The sequence below is a fragment of the Lethenteron reissneri genome, chromosome 62 (assembly GCF_015708825.2).
Source record: "Lethenteron reissneri isolate LAM-NWPU_2019-01 chromosome 62, ASM1570882v1, whole genome shotgun sequence".
Taxonomy (NCBI): Eukaryota; Metazoa; Chordata; class Hyperoartia; order Petromyzontiformes; family Petromyzontidae; genus Lethenteron; species Lethenteron reissneri.
Window position 1 is genome coordinate 2,731,688 of NC_083840.1, and position 16,229 is coordinate 2,747,916.

Below are 16,229 nucleotides of genomic sequence, written 5' to 3' on the forward strand. Positions count from 1 at the left end.
CGAAAGCCTCTCCTCAGCATGCCTAGCAAGGCAATGTTGAATAATCCTTGCCAGGACCTTTCCCGGCACACTGAGGAGTGAGATGCCCCTGTAGTTGTTACAGTCTGTGCGGTCCCCCTTCTTAAAGAGGGGGACCACCAGGGCATCCTTCCAATCCTGCGGAACCCGTCCAGTGGTCCAGACTGTTGTTATGATGTCGTATAGGGCAGTCTGTGCACAAACGCCACCCTCCCTCAGCATTTCGCTTGGAAGATCATCTCTGCCCGGTGCCTTTTATGGTCTCAGACTCCGGATCGCCTTCAGTACTTCCTCAACAGATGGCACCTCAGCCAGCCACTCATAGGGGGTGACTTCTTCCAATATTTGAGGCACCGCAGCCTCAGCAGGGTTATCCCCACTTTGTGCCATGATGTTTTCCTGGCTGAGGGATTTCCCCTCCCCCAGGACCTCACAGAAATGCTCAGCAAATCTGCAAACCTGTTCCTGGGGGTCGGAGATTGGATCACTGTTTTTTCCCCCTAATGATGGTAATAGGTGTGGCGGCTGCAGGTTACTTTTTTGATGGAGTTAAATAGTGATTTGGATCGCGGGCCACTGAGGCAGAATCCATCTCCTCAGCAACCCGTGACCACCACCCATCCTTGCAGCGTCTTACGGCTCTCCGAACCTCCGAGCGAAGGACTGCGGTAATCTTCCTCATTCTCTGACGTGGGATGCTGTAGCCGATTAGAGTGGGCCTGGTCGCTTTTTCTCAACTATTCTGACACCTCCTCTGTCAGCCAGAGTTTCTGGGGAGGTCTGGAACCGCGTACTCAAAGCAGCCACTGCAGCTGCATGAGTCACAGTCCTCAACCTCGCCCATTTACCCTCGACAATCAGGAGGAGTGGGGGACGATGCCAACCCCAGCTGCAAGCGATGATGAAATTCTCGCTTGCAACTTTCATCAGCTAACTGAGACCAGGCCACTTTAGGTTGGAATTGGGTCCTGGGTGTACACACCACTACCGGAGTGAAGAATGGCAGGCCGCATCTTACAGATGACTAGTCGATGGTCAGAGGGCAGATCAGCTCCACGGTAGGGTCCTGGTGTCAAGGACATGGGCTCGAATCCGCTGGTCCGTCACTACGTAGTCCAGCAGATGTTCTTGCTTGGACCCGGCATGCATCCATGATGTTGTGTGGATGCGCCGATTGCCGGAAGAGCGTGTTGGTAATTAAAAGCCCATGGGCTGCACAAAAATCTAGCAGCCTCCTGCCGTTGTTATTGAGCTGATCTGGCCCATGCCTTCCAATCACTCCAGACCAGGTGCCAGCATCATGACCAACTCGGGCATTGAAGTCCCCCAACAAGATGACTCTGTCCCGAGTGGCCACTTTAGCCAGCACCTGTGACAGGAGGTCATAGAAAGCGTCTGACTCATCGGCTTTGCCTGCATCCCTCCACTGATGTTCGTCTTCTGTGGGGCATAAGTAACCACGACCACCACTCCACACACACCCACACAACTACACACACACACAACTACACACACACACAACTACACACACACACAACTACACACACCCACAACTACACAACCACGAAAAAACAAAGATAAAGATCCCCCATATAAACATAACAGACTATTGGGGCAAGTGCTGTTAGCGAGCACCTATGAAGGCCACCCACATGTTACCCCCAGTCACCCCCCACGTGACCCCCACTCACCCCCACGTGACCCACAGTCACCCCCCACGTGACCCCCACTCACCCCCACGTGACCCCCACTCACCTCCACGTGACCCCCACTCACCCCCACGTGACCCCACTCACCTCCACGTGACCCCCGCACGTTAAAGACCTCGGGACGTTTCACGTCTCCACGAACCACCTCGCCGCGTTAAGCCGCTTGGGGAATCGAATCGATGTTCGGTATCGGGGTTCGTGTACGAGCGGGGAATAATCGATTCGTTTAAACGCACTGCGGGCTATGGGATTGGAAATCGATTCCTTTAATGAGAAGTTTCGATTCCGATTTATAGGCTCGCGTCTCTTCCGAGGCCGGGCGAAAGGCGTCCGGTGACGTCACTCCGTAAGGGTGACATGACGTCATCGCCCGATGCGTGTCTGACGCAATTACGTCACTCACTAAATGATAAACTAAAACTATCTATAGTTTTCTGGTTAGATTCTGTTGCTATTTCTTTATACCTGATGATGATTGCTTGTGTTGCAGTCGAAACGTCGTATATGCTATTATTAATTTATTATTTTATCTTTATACGTGACTTTACCGAAAGAACCAAAGAATAAAACTAATTTTTAAATCTTTTTTAGTCTTACCTGGAGATTTTTTTGCGGAGATTTTTCTCAGACGCGACCCGGTTATCACAAAGTAGGGCCCAACGAAGTGAACTTATCATCATCATCATCACGTGGAAACTTATAGCAGCTCTAAGGGGACGTCCATAAATGACGTCACGCGATTTTGGGGCGATTTTTGCCCCCCCCCCCTCGTCACACGGCGTCACAAGAAGTCAGACCCCCCCCTCAAATATGACGTCACAAAGCTCTGCCCCCCCCCACCCCCAATAAAACATGCGTCAAATCGCTTTAAACTATTGTCATTGCAGTGCGTGTTTAATGTGGCGCTGCACTCTGATGCTGTAGGAGAAAACATTTATTACAAAGTCTATTTAATTAGGTAATGGAGGGGGGTGGTAGAGGGGGGGGGTGGAGGGGCGGGGGGTGGAGAAGGGGGTGGAGGGGGGGTGGAGGGGGTGGTAGAGGGGGGGGGGAGGGGGGTGGGGGGCGGGGTAGTTGAGAGGGGTGAAGGGGCGGGGTGGTGGGGGGGGTGAAGGGGAGGGGGGGTGGTGGAGGGGGTGGTAGGGGCGGGGTGGAGGGGGGGGTGGTGGAGGGGGGGTGGAGGGGCGGGGTGGGGGAGGGGGTGGTGGAGGGGTGAAGGGGCGGGGTAGTGGGGGGGGGTGGAGGGGCGGGGTGGTGGAGGGGCGGGGTGGAGGGGGGGGTGGAGGGGGGTTGGAGGGGCGTGGTGGTTGGAAGGGGCGAGGGTGTAGGTGGAAGGGCGGGGTGGTGGAGTGGCGGGGTGGTGGAGGTGGAGGTGGGTGGAGGTGCGCGGGTGGAGGGGGGAGGGGGGTGGTGGGGTGGAGGGCGGGGTGGACGGGGGGAGGGGGGTGGGTTGAGGGGGGTTGGGAGAGGGCGGGGTGGAGGGGGGAGGGGGGTGGTGAAGGGGGGGTGAAGGGGCGGGGTGGTGGAGGGGGGTGGGTGGTGGAGGGGTGGTGTTGGGGGGGGGGTGGAGGGGCGGGGTGGAGGGGGGAGGGTGGTGGGTGGGTTTAGAGGGCGGGTGGGCGGGGGGGTGGTGAGTGGGGGTGGTGGGGCGGGGTTTCCTGTCTCCTCGCTACTTCAACTTTCCGGCCCGCAGGCAAAACCAGGAAGAGACTCCCCGTCAATGGCCGCCTGGTGTAGTTGTCGCCCGCTGCTGCCGCTGCTGCTGTGCTGCTGGCGGTGTGAGGAAGCAAGGCAGTGGCCGGGTTGTCTCTGAGACCCTCTCCCACCTCTCTCTCGTTTGTCTCTCCCGTGTCTCTCCCACACCCCCGTGTCTCTCAGGCTTCCCCTGTTGTCCATAACCGTGCGTCGACCCACACGGTTCCTCCCCCCCCCCCGTGTTGTTGCACGAGTTCGCGGCTCCGTGCCGGCGTGCCGCGTCGTGTGTGTTTGTGTTGAGATGCATATCGGGCACGGGGTGCATACTCTTGGGTTGTTTCGGTAAAGTTACGTGGGTACAAAATAAAACAAAGTGAACTAAATGACGACGTTTCGGGCGCAAACACAAGCAAAGGGGATATATAGGTAAGAGAGGGCCCCCCCCCCCCCCCGTCTCTAACCTATATGGCCTCTTGTTGCAGCAGCCCCTTTTGCCCACTTCAGCAATTGTTTCTTGCTGTGGTTGTCCCACCTGGTGACGGACGCTTGTGTTGCGCCCGAAACGTCGTGATTTAATTTAATTTGTTTTATTTTACACCCACGTGACTTTACCGACAGAACCAAAGAGAATGGATCCCGGCAGTCACGAAAACTTCAAATCTAGATTGGGCACGGGGTGACCAATGAGGTCTGAATTGGTCTGTATTACGGCAGGGCACTGATAATGGATTGACAGATCTATAGTGGTGAGTGTAGTAGTGGTGAGTGTAGTAGTGGTGATTGTCTATTGTGTTTCCCCCTTGTGATGGCACTCTGTAGGATGAACGTTGAGATTTGTAAGTGCACGGAGTGCCCAATACGGTGTGAATTGGTCTGTAATAGGTAGGGCACTGATAAGGGATTGACAGATCTATAGTGGTGAGTGTAGTAGTAGTGGTGATTGTCTATTGTGTTTCCCCCTTGTGATGGCACTCTGTAGGATAAACGTTGAGATTTCTAAGTGCACGGAGTAACCAATACGGCGTGAATTGGTCTGTAATACGGCAGGGCACTGATGAGGGTTTGACAGGTTTGTGTATCTCCCCATGGTGGCGAGATGTGAACTACCTCGCCTGGTACACGGAAGGTCGTGGGTTCGATGCCACTACGGACGAGCCACCACCCAGCCCAGCCGCATCCATTCCATTAGCAACCCCCTTGCCTCCCTGCCTTAGCCCGCAATCGTAACGAGTCTCTCACCAAGGGCGGTTTGTCACACGATGCGACGCAAGGAAGCACGGGAGACGCGGGGAGACGCGGTGAGAGCCAGGGAAAAGGCCCGCGAGACATGTGGGGAGACAGGGCGATAGGACAGCAGGACACGGTGATGGTAAGACACGGGGAGAAGGGAGACGCTGGATGCCTGGGTGATGCACGGCGAGAGACGCTGAGACACGGGAGATAAGGGGGACGTTCATTAAGACACGGCGAGACTTGGGGGAGACAGGGCGATCAGACGGTGAGACACGGGACACAGACACGGTGATAGACGGCGAAATACGTGTAAGCCACGGTCAGACAGGGATACAAGACGATGCAGGAAGAGACTCAGTGATGTACAGTGATAGACGGTGAGGCAGTGAGAGGCCACACTTTTTCAGTTTCATTTATTTGGTAGAGCCCTGTGAGCCATTCGGCTCTTGAATCGGGCGCAACCGCAACAAACAAAAACATGAACAAGAAAACATCTTAAAGTGACTACGCGCAAACAGAAAAATCCAGGAAAAAACAGCAAAAGTCTTCCAGAAAAAGCCACCGTATATCAATGCTGTGTGCAAAAATCCCAGTGGGATGCAAGTCAAACAATAACAACCATAAGACAATTTAGATTATAGTTATCAGTCTGAGCTATGTAGCTCCTTTTCAGAAGCGACCTGGCCGCACATGATGGCTCAGCGAAGTGGCTTTTCATCTTCGTGTGGAAATGTATAGCAGCAGGCAAACACTCCCAAACCCGTGACCTTGATTCCACGCGACCACGGGGAGAGGCACATGCAAACTCCAACTATACAGCAGGCGTCAGGGTCGGGATCGAACCCACGACCTCCTGCATACCAGGCGAGGTAGTTAACATCTATTCACAGTGATGATGAGAGAGAGAGACGCAAACTCCAAATATACAGCAGGCGTCAGGATCGGGATCGAACCCACGACCTCCTGCATACCAGGCGAGGTAGTTAACATCTATTCACAGTGATGATGAGAGAGAGAGACGCAAACTCCAAATATACAGCAGGCGTCAGGATCGGGATCGAACCCACGACCTCCTGCATACCAGGGCAAGGGAGTTGACATCTCCTATTCCCCGTAATTATGATGATGAGAGAGAGACGACAACTCAAAACATACAGCAGGTGTCAGGGTCAGGATCGAACCCACGACCTGCATACCAGGCGAGGGAGTTAACATCTCCTAGAAAAATCGGTGTCCTCCCCCCAACTCACATCAGCCTTTCACCTCCAGTGCCATTGTTTGACGGCACGCCGCAGTGTTTCGCGTTTGACACCACGTGGAGGGGAGAGGTTAATTGTGCAAGTTGGCAGAGGGTGTGTGGAGCGCTGGAGTGCCGGGTGCCTCTTCTGTCGGGCATCTCAGTTAACCCGGAGCATCTGCGGGTCTGTCCCATGACCTCCCGGCAAGACGAGGCTCTAAGAAAAGCTGTCTCGGGTGTGGACCGATCAATTTCAAGGACAGTGCATACATTATCAGAGTTGTGTTTTTTGTTTGCATTCCAACCGCAGGTATTGAGGTCAATGCAAACATGACTCCTTGTAAAAAAGGTGTCAGTTTTGTTGCCAGATAAAAGGGTAGGAAACCAATTATCATATTTTGCTACTGGCAAAGGAGGTTCCAATGATGTTACAGTAATCAAGTCGAGGAAGTATGGTGGCTTTTATCAATTCCAAATGGAACATAGGGGGGAGGCAATGCTTGTGTTGATACAGAAAACCAATATTGAATTTTGTCTTTTTACCAATATAATCAATGTGATCTTGAAAATTCAGTTTTGAATACTTATATATCTTGACTCGCTCTATTTGATAATTATTTAAGGAATGCAATTGGGGAAAAATAACCTCCTGCTTTAGTCCTGGTGAGAAGCATAGCACCTTGGTTTTGGAGGTATTCAGGACTAGTTTCAGAGCAACTAGCTGATGTAATTTTTTTAAATCACCCTGGAGCTTAGCAATCACGTCATCCAGAGAGCGGCCAGCAGTAATCAATATCGTGTCATCTGTAAACAGATTTACCCTGGAATGATCCAGGTCAGAGCCCAAGTGATTGACACAGAGAGAACAAGAGGGGGCCGAGGATGGAACCCTGCGGAACCCCTTTTGTTATCTTAACACTATCGCCACTCGGGAGACAAAGGCGGCCGGGCGTGGTGCTGGCCACCCACCCCCTTGTGTGCAGTGCCGGCCTTCATAGGTGCTCGCTAACAGCACTTGCCCAAGCAGTCTGTTAAGGCTATACAGGGGATCTTTGTCTCTGACCAAATCGTCCGAAATGCACTTGATCCCGTGATGTTCTGATCTCGTGATGCCTCGTGGACACCAACCAGGGCTGTGCTTGGAGTAGGTTTTTACCCTTTCTGGCAATACAACAGCCGTTGTTAAGATGGTTAAACACCAAAAAGATTCCTGTCGGAAGGGCATTGAGTAGTGGCATTCAACACCTCCCTTTCCCTGGGGACAGACTCCAGCACTACTATACACTATACAACACTATACACTACTATACACTATACACTACTATACACTACTACACTATACACTACTATACTATATACGACTACATTACACTACTACACTATACACTACTACACTATGCACTACTACACTATGCACTACTACACTATGCACTACTACACTACACTATATACACTATATCCTACTATACACTACTACACTATACACTACTACACTATACACTACACTACTATACACTACACTATACACTACACTATACACTCTAGCTCTTCCTGGGGAATTCCCAGACTTTCCCAGGCCAGCCAAGTGAAATAGTCAAGCTTGGGAAAGGCAGCAAGAACAACAACAACAATCCCAGACCACACCAAGATACATGCAACACAGTAGTAGTCCCTCAATAACAAATAATAGATCACGACGTTTCGACCGCAACACAAGCAGTCGTCACGATCGGAACGTCGTGAGAGGGGTGGTGGGTGTGTTGCGGTCGAAACGTCGAGATCTGTTATTTTTCTATCTTGATTTGAAGCTTTCGTGACTGCAGGAATCCATACTCTTTGGTTCTTTCGGTAAAGTCACGTAGGTAGAAAATAAAATCAAATAGATCACGACGTTTCGGGCACAACACAGGTGGGAAAGCATTGACTGCTTTCCCACCTGATGACGGATGCTTGTGATCTATTTTATTTTCTACCTACGTGACTTTACTGAAAGAACCAAAGAGTATGAACTGTACTTGTGTGCCCTCATTTATCTATGTCCCCCCACCTCCAACATTCCGCATTGACCACATGGGTAAAGTAGATTCGAATAACTCCTCTGACATGCACGGAGTGGGGAGGCCCTCTTCCCGCAGTGGACGGATATAAAGACGTGCACTGCACAATGTGTTTGCGTGCGCGTGTGTGTGTGTGTATGTGCAAGCGTGTCTTTGTGGAGAGCGGTGTGGTAGTGTAGCTGTGCTACGAACCCGGCGACCTGGGTTCGATTCACGGCCAACATTATTGACGAATATCTGAACCGGTTCTGGGCCTCCCCTAGGTTGACTCCGTCTCAAATGAGCAGCACCTGGTGCGGTGTGTAAACATCTCCACTGGGGAGACAGACAGCTGGGCATGGTGCTGGCCACCCACCCCCTCTAACACAGTTTCAGCCTTCATAGGTGCTGCTCGCTAACAGCACTTGCCCCAGCAGTCTGTGAGGGCTGTTTAAGAGGGTCTTTAGAGGAGGGTCTCGAACCAAAGAGGATGGATTCCTGCAGTCACGAAAGCTTCATATCAAGGAGGGTTTTTGTCTTGCAAGCGAGTTTGATTCTGGCTCACGGCCAACACTGGAGATGATGATCTGAGCCTCCCTTAGGTCAGGGGTCGGCAATCTGTGGCTCTTTACTTATTACAGACCAATTCAGACCTTCTTGGTCACCCCGTGCCCCTTACACATGTCAACGTTCATCCTATAAAGTCCCACCACAAGGGAGAAACACAAACAAATAAACAAAAGAACACATCTTGCCCGTCACTGAAACGCTTGTACACCGTATAGACGGCGTATAGACCCTGTGCAAGCATACGGGGCAAACCGCATGGGTTGACAGATATGTAATTGGCACGTTTGTAACGAGTTGGCCACGTTTTGCTTATGTAACAAACCTTTACTGTTCCTGATGACGACCGCTTGTGTTGCGATCGAAACGTTTAGATATTTTTTTTATTTTTTTATTCACTTTATTTTATTTGTATTATTTTTTTATCTACATGACTTTACCGAAAGAACCATAGAATATTAACCTTTACCAATTGGCCGTGCCCGGGTGGTGGCGGGTTTAACGACACTTTTATATTCACGCGATCCGACCCAAACCTCTATTGTGGATCTTTAAGGACTCCATTGGCGGCCTTTGAAATATTGTGTTTTTTCACCGAATGCGAAAAATACGGACCTCCCTGTTATTTTGGTTGCCGACCCCTGACCACGGAAGCCCAGTTCACCCTGCGCAGGGGTCCGACAACGTACGCTCAGGAGCGGCCCCAGCGGCTCTTCAAGGGACCGCTCCATGACATTTTTAAAAGCAGCGTCACCGTCTCGTATTCACGGTGCATTGCAGCTCTTGAAATATTAGGGTTTTTTTTATTTTTTACCGAATTCGAAAAGAAAAATGCGGCTCTTCCTGTTATTTTTGGTTTGCTGTGCCCTGCCCCCTAGGTCGACTCGGCCTCAAATGAGTACCTGGTGCGATGTGTAAACGTGAGCACGAGGGAGATGGAGGCGGCCTGGCACGGTGCTTGCCGCCCCCCTCGTGTGCTTTTGCCGCGGCCTGCATAGGCGCTGCCCGCTAACGGCACTTTCCCCAACAGCCTGCTAAGGATACACTTGGGGATGTTTGTCTTCGCAGCATGGGCGCACGGGAACTCTGTGGAGCAGAAGATTTACGTGGAGCTGAAGGACACGGCGGCGTGCGTGAGGCTCATGAACGGCACTCACCAGATCGGCTGCCAATGTGAGTCCTGGGCCCAGCCCATTGTGTGTGTTTTGTCTCTTAATGTGTGTATGTTAATATGTGTGTGTGTGGGGAGCGGTAGTGTAGCGGTTAGCGCGCTGCGCTATGAACCCGGCGCCACGAGTTAGATTCTCGCTCACGGCCAACACCAGTGACGATTATCTGAACCGGTCCTGGGCCTCCGCTAGGTCGACTTAGCTTCAAATGAGTACATGGTGCGGTGTGTAAACATCACCGCTAGGGAGACAAAGGCGGCCGGGCGTGGTGCTGGCCACCCACCCCCTCGTGTCTTCCGGTTCCGTTTCGACGAGACACGCGCGACGCATGTGTACGTCCCAAGAAAAACTGATGACGTACAAGTCCATCATTGGAACACGAAGGTGTTAATTTAACAGGTGCTGCTCATGAACATCACTTGCTTGGACGGTCTTTTAAAGGTTGTGGGGGTTGTGGGGGTTGTCATTGTCAGCGTCTGTGGGCGGTGACACGGGCGTGCTGCACCTGGTGTCCGGCGCGGAAGACCTGGCGTGGGTTCTCAAGGACGGACCCCACTCGCCCTACATGGCTCTGCTGGACAACTACATGTTCTCCAGGTTCGCTGTCCTTCCCGTTCGCTCTCTTGTTGTCATCATCGCAGCATCACCCCCGTGTCGTCGCGTCTCGGAAGCTAAAACCAAGCAGGGTTGAGCCTGGACAGCGCGATGGGAAGAGGGAAAGAAGATGGAAAGGGCACGGATCGATGATTGGTGGGACGCAGCTAAACAGTTGGAACTGACGCCATGAAAGAGACACAAAACGATTTGGTGGGACGCAGCTGAACAGTTGGAACTGACGCCATGAAAGAGACACAAAACGATTTGGTGGGACGCAGCTAAACAGTTGGAACTGACGCCATGAAAGAGACACAAAACGATTTGGTGGGACGCAGCTAAACAGTTGGAACTGACGCCATGAAAGAGACACAAAACGATTTGGTGGGACGCAGCTAAACAGTTGGGACTGACGCCATGAAAGAGACACAAAACGATTTGGTGGGACGCAGCTAAACAGTTGGAACTGACGCCATGAAAGAGACACAAAACGATTTGGTGGGACGCAGCTAAACAGTCGGGACTGACGCCATGAAAGAGACACAAAACGATTTGGTGGGACGCAGCTAAACAGTTGGGACTCGCGCCATGAAAGAGACACAAAACGATTTGGTGGGACGCAGCTAAACAGTTGGGACTGACGCCATGAAAGAGACACAAAACGATTTGGTGGGACGCAGCTAAACAGTTGGGACTCGCGCCATGAAAGAGACACACGGGAGGAGAGAAAGCTTCTGTCAGGGGCGTCAACCTTCAAGTCTAAAGGATGACAACAACAACGCCAACAACTTTGTATGTTGAGCTTCTTTCGCACCATACGTAGCCAACGGCGCTAATTGGAAGTGCGGGGAGGACAACAAACGCAACACAAGAAGAAGTTCTAAAGAAATGACTTCGTCAATCTCGATCAGGGGCGGGGAACCTTTTTTTCTGCCAAGGGCCATTTGGATATTTATAACATCATTCGCGGGCCATACAACATTATCAACTCAAAAATAACCCGTTATATTTGGTCAAACATTTCATTAACTCGCCCCTAATGTGATGGCTGGAACTGCTTCTCTTTGGCGAGGCGTGTGATGTTAGCTGCTATTGATGATGTTGCGATGATAAAGCTCCGAGATTTATTGAATTTCGAGTCCCGCCTGCGGTTGCCTTGGCAGGGCCACACCAAATGATTTCGCGGGTCTTGTATGGCCCGCGGGCCTGACGTTCCCCGCCCCTGATCTAGATGATGATTTAAAAGCGCATAGCTGCAGTGGCTTCCTAATATTGCAAGGAAGAGCATTCCAGACGGCCGCAGAAGCGCATCTGAATGAAGCTTTTTTTATTTTACCAGGTAAAGCCCACTGAGCTCTATAGATTTTTTTCAGAAGTGACCTGGCCACAAATGATAGCTCAACGAAGTGTCTTATCATCGTCATCATGCGGACATTTATAGCAGTAGCCAAATACTCTAAACGCATGTCTCTAAATGTGGAGGGAAAACTGGAGGACCCGGAGAGAAATCCAAACGACCACTGGGAGAGAGACGCAATCTTTAATATGCGGGAGTCAGGGTTGGGGTTGAACCCACGATTTCCTGCATACCAGGCGAGAGAGTTAACATCTTTCCACCGTGGCACCCCCTTGGAGAGGAGGGAGGGGCTGGGATGCGAGGTTGGAGGATTAGGGGCAACGCCATGGATGGCTTTGAAGGGTAGGATAAAGGATCTTGTACATGAATCCGTGTGTGCGTCTCTGTAGATTTTAATGTAACAGTTCCAGACACACCACTGTAGAGGCTTTTTTTTCCTTGCGCACACACAACTACGACTCGGTAGCACAGAAGATAATGCTGACTGTCTAGCAACGACGCCTGCCTAGATAGCCGGGTGACTATTTAGCGACAATGAAGCGATGACGCCAGCGACGACAGCCAAGACCCCGATCCCCCACGACAGCCCAGAACCCCGCTTGCTTATTCCCTCAGCGCGGCCATGCCCCGTGCCTGGCCACGCCCCTCTTCTCGAACTCTCTCGCGGGTTCTAGGAGCTTCCAGATAGATCCCCTCTTTGACCCTTGGCCTAGTTATCCCCCCTTGTGGTCGCTCGCCCTGTATACTGTCTTCTGTTGTTCCTATACTGTTCCCACCCCCGTAATTACCACTTGTGGCCCCTAGTGGGCGCACTCTCTACGTGTTGTCGAGTGAAGGACGATGCGGAGGCAGGCTTGAGGTAAGGGCTCGCGCCGAGGGTTTATTAGGGTTAATGAGGAGGGGTAGACACTTCACCAGGCATAGGGGGGTCCTTCCACAGTGACCCTGTGCTCTGTCTGTTCCTAGCCCCGCTAGCTGCCGGCTCTCTCCAGACTCTCTACCCTACCCCTGGTTCCTGCCTCAACCGTCTACCGTTCCAGGCTTCCACAGTGACCCCGTATTCCTCACCGGGTCGTCCCTAAGTATCTCCCCGAGAGATTGCGTCATCGCCCCGGAAGGCGCGCATGATGTCACTTCCTGTGACGTCACTGCCACGGAAGGCGCGCATGACGTCACTTCCTGTGATGTCATCGCCCCCGGAAGGCGCGCATGACGTCACTTCCTGTGACGTCATCGCCCCGGAAGGCGCTTGTCGTCACTTCCTGTGACGTCATCGTCCCGGAAGGCGCGCATGGCCTGATGTCCCTGTACTGCTCCTCTACATATCTATAAAGGTGGGGAGCGGGACTGCTCCTGAGCTTCTCCTTGGTCGACTCAGCCTTCAATGAGTACCCGGTGCGGTCTCTGATTCATCGCCACTGGGGAGACAAAGGAGGCCGGCTGGGCGTGGTGCTGGCCACCCACCCCGTCGTGTGTCGTAGGCGCTGCTCGCTAACAGCACGTGCACCAACAGTCCGTTACTGTCTTCACGGGGAATCTTTGTCTCTGTGTATCTCTGGAGGAGGCTCGTGAAGGACGCTACTGGGGAGTTAGAGGCAGTCGCCCTCCAATAACAGCCGAGTGCAGAGGAGTGACGCTCAAAACAACGAGCGGAGTGCCAGGCGGCTAAAACACAGCAAGTTGGCATGGGAGGGGTCACAGTTGATGTGCATCTGCCAGTCATCTCGGTTCGTCAACCCACAGCACCTGGGTCTGTCCTGTGACCTGCCATTAGTGAGCCTTCGTCACTTCACGTGGCCCCGGATTGCACCTGGCCTGGCACAAGCGCTGTGGTGACGTCGCAGCTATAAGTTGGGATCTTTGTGATCTCCGTGTCCGCAGGGAGACCATGATGCAGCTGAAGGTGGCGCGTGGCCGTGTGGCCGGCGTTGTGGTGATGCTGCACCAGCAGGAGGCGCCGCCCGTCGCTCCCGTCAACTTCTCCCACGACCTCTCCTGCCCCAACGACAAATTCGGTGAGGAGTTGGGGTGGGGGGTGGAGGTCTTACGTCAGCAGTGTGCCCGTCACGATCGCCATAACGTCAGCGATGTGCCAGTGTCTGTGTCCCCCTGTGTCCCCCTGTGTCTCTGTAGGACTGTACAGGGACACTGTCTGTGTCTCTGTGTCTCCCTGTGTCCCTGTGTCTCTGTGTCTCTGTAGGAGTGTCTCTGTGTCTCCCTGTCTCCCTGTGTCTCTGTAGGACTGTACAGGGACACTGTGTCTCTGTGTCTCCGTGTCTGCGTCTCTGTGTCTCTGTAGGAGTGTACAGGGACACTGTCTGTGTCTCTGTCTCTGTAGGAGTGTACAGCGACACTGTGTCTCTGTGTCTCCCTGTGTCTCTGTCGGAGTGTACGAGGACAATGTCTGTGTCTCTGTGTCTCCTTGTGTCTATGTAGGAGTGTACAGGGACACTGTGTCTGTGTCTCTGTAGGAGTGTACAGGGACACTGTGTCTGTGTCTCTGTAGGAGTGTACAGGGACACTGTGTCTGTGTCTCTGTAGGAGTGTACAGGGACTGTGTGTCTGTGTCTCTGTAGGAGTGTACAGGGACACTGTGTCTGTGTCTCCCTGTGTCTCTGTAGGAGTGTACACGGACACTGTCTGTGTCTCCATGTCACTGTGTCTCTGTGTCTCTGTGTCTCTCTGTGTCTCTGTAGGATTGTACAGGGACACTGTCTGTGTCTCTGTGTCTCTGTCTCTGTAGGAGTGTACAGGGACACTGCCTGTGTCTCTGTGTCTCTGTAGGAGTGTACACGGACACTGTCTGTGTCTCCATGTCACTGTGTCTCTGTGTCTCTCTGTGTCTCTGTAGGAGTGTACAGGGACACTGTGTCTCTGTGTCTCCCTGTGTCTCTGTAGGAGTGTACAGGGACACTGTCTGTGTCTGTGTCTCTGTGTCTCTGTAGGAGTGTACGAGGACACTGTGTCTCTGTGTCTTTCTGTGTCTCTGTAGGAGTGTACAGGGACACTGTGTCTCTGTGTCTCCCTGTGTCTCTCTGTGTCCCTGTCTCTCTGTGTCTCTGTAGGAGTGTACGTGGACATTGTCTGTGTCTCTGTGTCTCCCTGTGTCTCTGTAGGAGTGTACAGGGACACTGTCTGGTCTGTGTCTCTGTGTCTCCCTGCGTCTCTGTAGGAGTGTACAGGGACATTGTCTGTGTGTCTCTGTGTCTCCCTGTGTCTCTGTAGGAGTGTACAGGGACACTGTGTCTCTGTGTGTCTGTGTCTCTGTAGGAGTGTACAGGGACACTGTCTGTGTCTGTGTGTCTTCCTGTGTCTCTGTAGGAGTGTACGAGGACACTGTGTCTGTGTCTCTGTAGGAGTGTACGAGGACACTGTGTCACTGTGTCTCCCTGTGTCTCTGTAGGAGTGTCTCTGTGTCTCTCTGTGTCTCTGTAGGAGTGTACAGGGACACTGTGTCTCTGTGTGTCTGTGTCTCTGTAGGAGTGTACAGGGACACTGTCTGTGTCCTGTGTGTCTCCCTGTGTCTCTGTAGGAGTGTACAAGGACATTGTCTGTGTCTCCCTGTGTCTCTGTAGGAGTGTACGAGGACACGGATTACGCCCACTGCCGCCGCGCCGTGTGGAACCCGTCGGGTTCCGGCTTGGCTCTCGAGGGACTTTAGCTTCCCGGTTTTCCTGCTGCGCGACGCCAACGAGACCAGCGCCGTCCTGCAGGTGTCCGCAACGCACGGCCCCCCCACCCCGGAGGATTCTGACCACCACCACCACCCCAACACCACCACCACCCCACCACCACCGCCACCACCACCACCCCACCACCACGCCACCACCACCCCACCAACCACCACCCCACCACCACACACCACCACCACCACCCCACCCCCACCACCACCACCACCACCACCCCACCACCACCGGTTGCGGCGGTGCACTCTGCACGTCGCCTGTAATCCCCTCGCGCTGTGGGGGCGGCGAGGGTTGGCGGATCAAGCAAACATCGTGGACGCCTCCGTTCTCGCCCGTGGGCGGTGGGCGGTGGGCGTTGAGTCTCCGCCCCACCCCCGTACCCCCCTGGCCCTCCAGGAGAAGTCATCTTGCTCCAAGCGTGGGTGGACTAATCTCACGCGTCGCCTACGGCTCCTGTGGATCCCCTTCTCTCCCCGTGTCCTCCTCCCCCCCCATGTGGTTCCGCACTCATCCTCATGCGCGTCTCCCCTCCGTGCCTGCCCCACCTACTCCTCCTATTCCTCCTCCCCGTGTCTCCCGTCTCGTCCCCATGTCTCACTGCTCCCCCCCCCGCCCCCCCCCTCACCTCCCCTCTCTTCCCGATGCCCCCCCCCTCCCCTACCCCCGCCCCAGTGCGTGAGGGATCACAATGTGCCGATCAACGCGACGTCGAAGGTGGTGGATTACCCTCTGTGCGCGATTCAGCTCAGTCTCACATGCACGGGGTTGCGCGACACCGTGACCTGCATGCGCCGCTCTAATCTCTTCAACAACCTCAACCCTGGTGGGCGACGCGAGTGGAGCGAGTGGATAGAGCGAGTGGAATGAGGGACCCATGGGCTTACTTAGAAACCAACGCACTCGCTTAGAGACCCATAGACTATCATAG

The 16,229-nt window shown here is 53.3% G+C and overlaps 1 protein-coding gene across 1 annotated transcript; it reads left to right on the top strand.

Moving 5' to 3' along the window:
• The first annotated feature begins 4,681 nt into the window (after positions 1 to 4,681).
• LOC133358574 (nicastrin-like) lies at positions 4,682 to 16,009 on the top strand. The gene is made up of 6 exons (XM_061576942.1): positions 4,682 to 4,720; positions 9,494 to 9,668; positions 10,138 to 10,261; positions 13,497 to 13,630; positions 15,191 to 15,328; positions 15,974 to 16,009. The coding sequence occupies exons 1-5, from the start codon at positions 4,682 to 4,684 to the stop codon at positions 15,274 to 15,276; spliced, it is 558 nt and encodes a 185-aa protein (XP_061432926.1). The 3' UTR covers positions 15,277 to 15,328; positions 15,974 to 16,009.
• Positions 16,010 to 16,229: the final 220 nt, after the last annotated feature.

Bases quoted from the DNA above. Each gene is read 5' to 3' on its own strand.
- LOC133358574 (XM_061576942.1), top strand. From the start codon at position 4,682: ATGCGACGCAAGGAAGCACGGGAGACGCGGGGAGACGCG. The intron at 4,721-9,493 runs GTGAGAGCCAGG...CGGCCTGCATAG, and splicing joins GGGAGACGCGGGGAGACGCG to GCGCTGCCCGCTAACGGCAC. The intron at 13,631-15,190 runs GTGAGGAGTTGG...GTGTCTCTGTAG, and splicing joins CTGCCCCAACGACAAATTCG to GAGTGTACGAGGACACGGAT.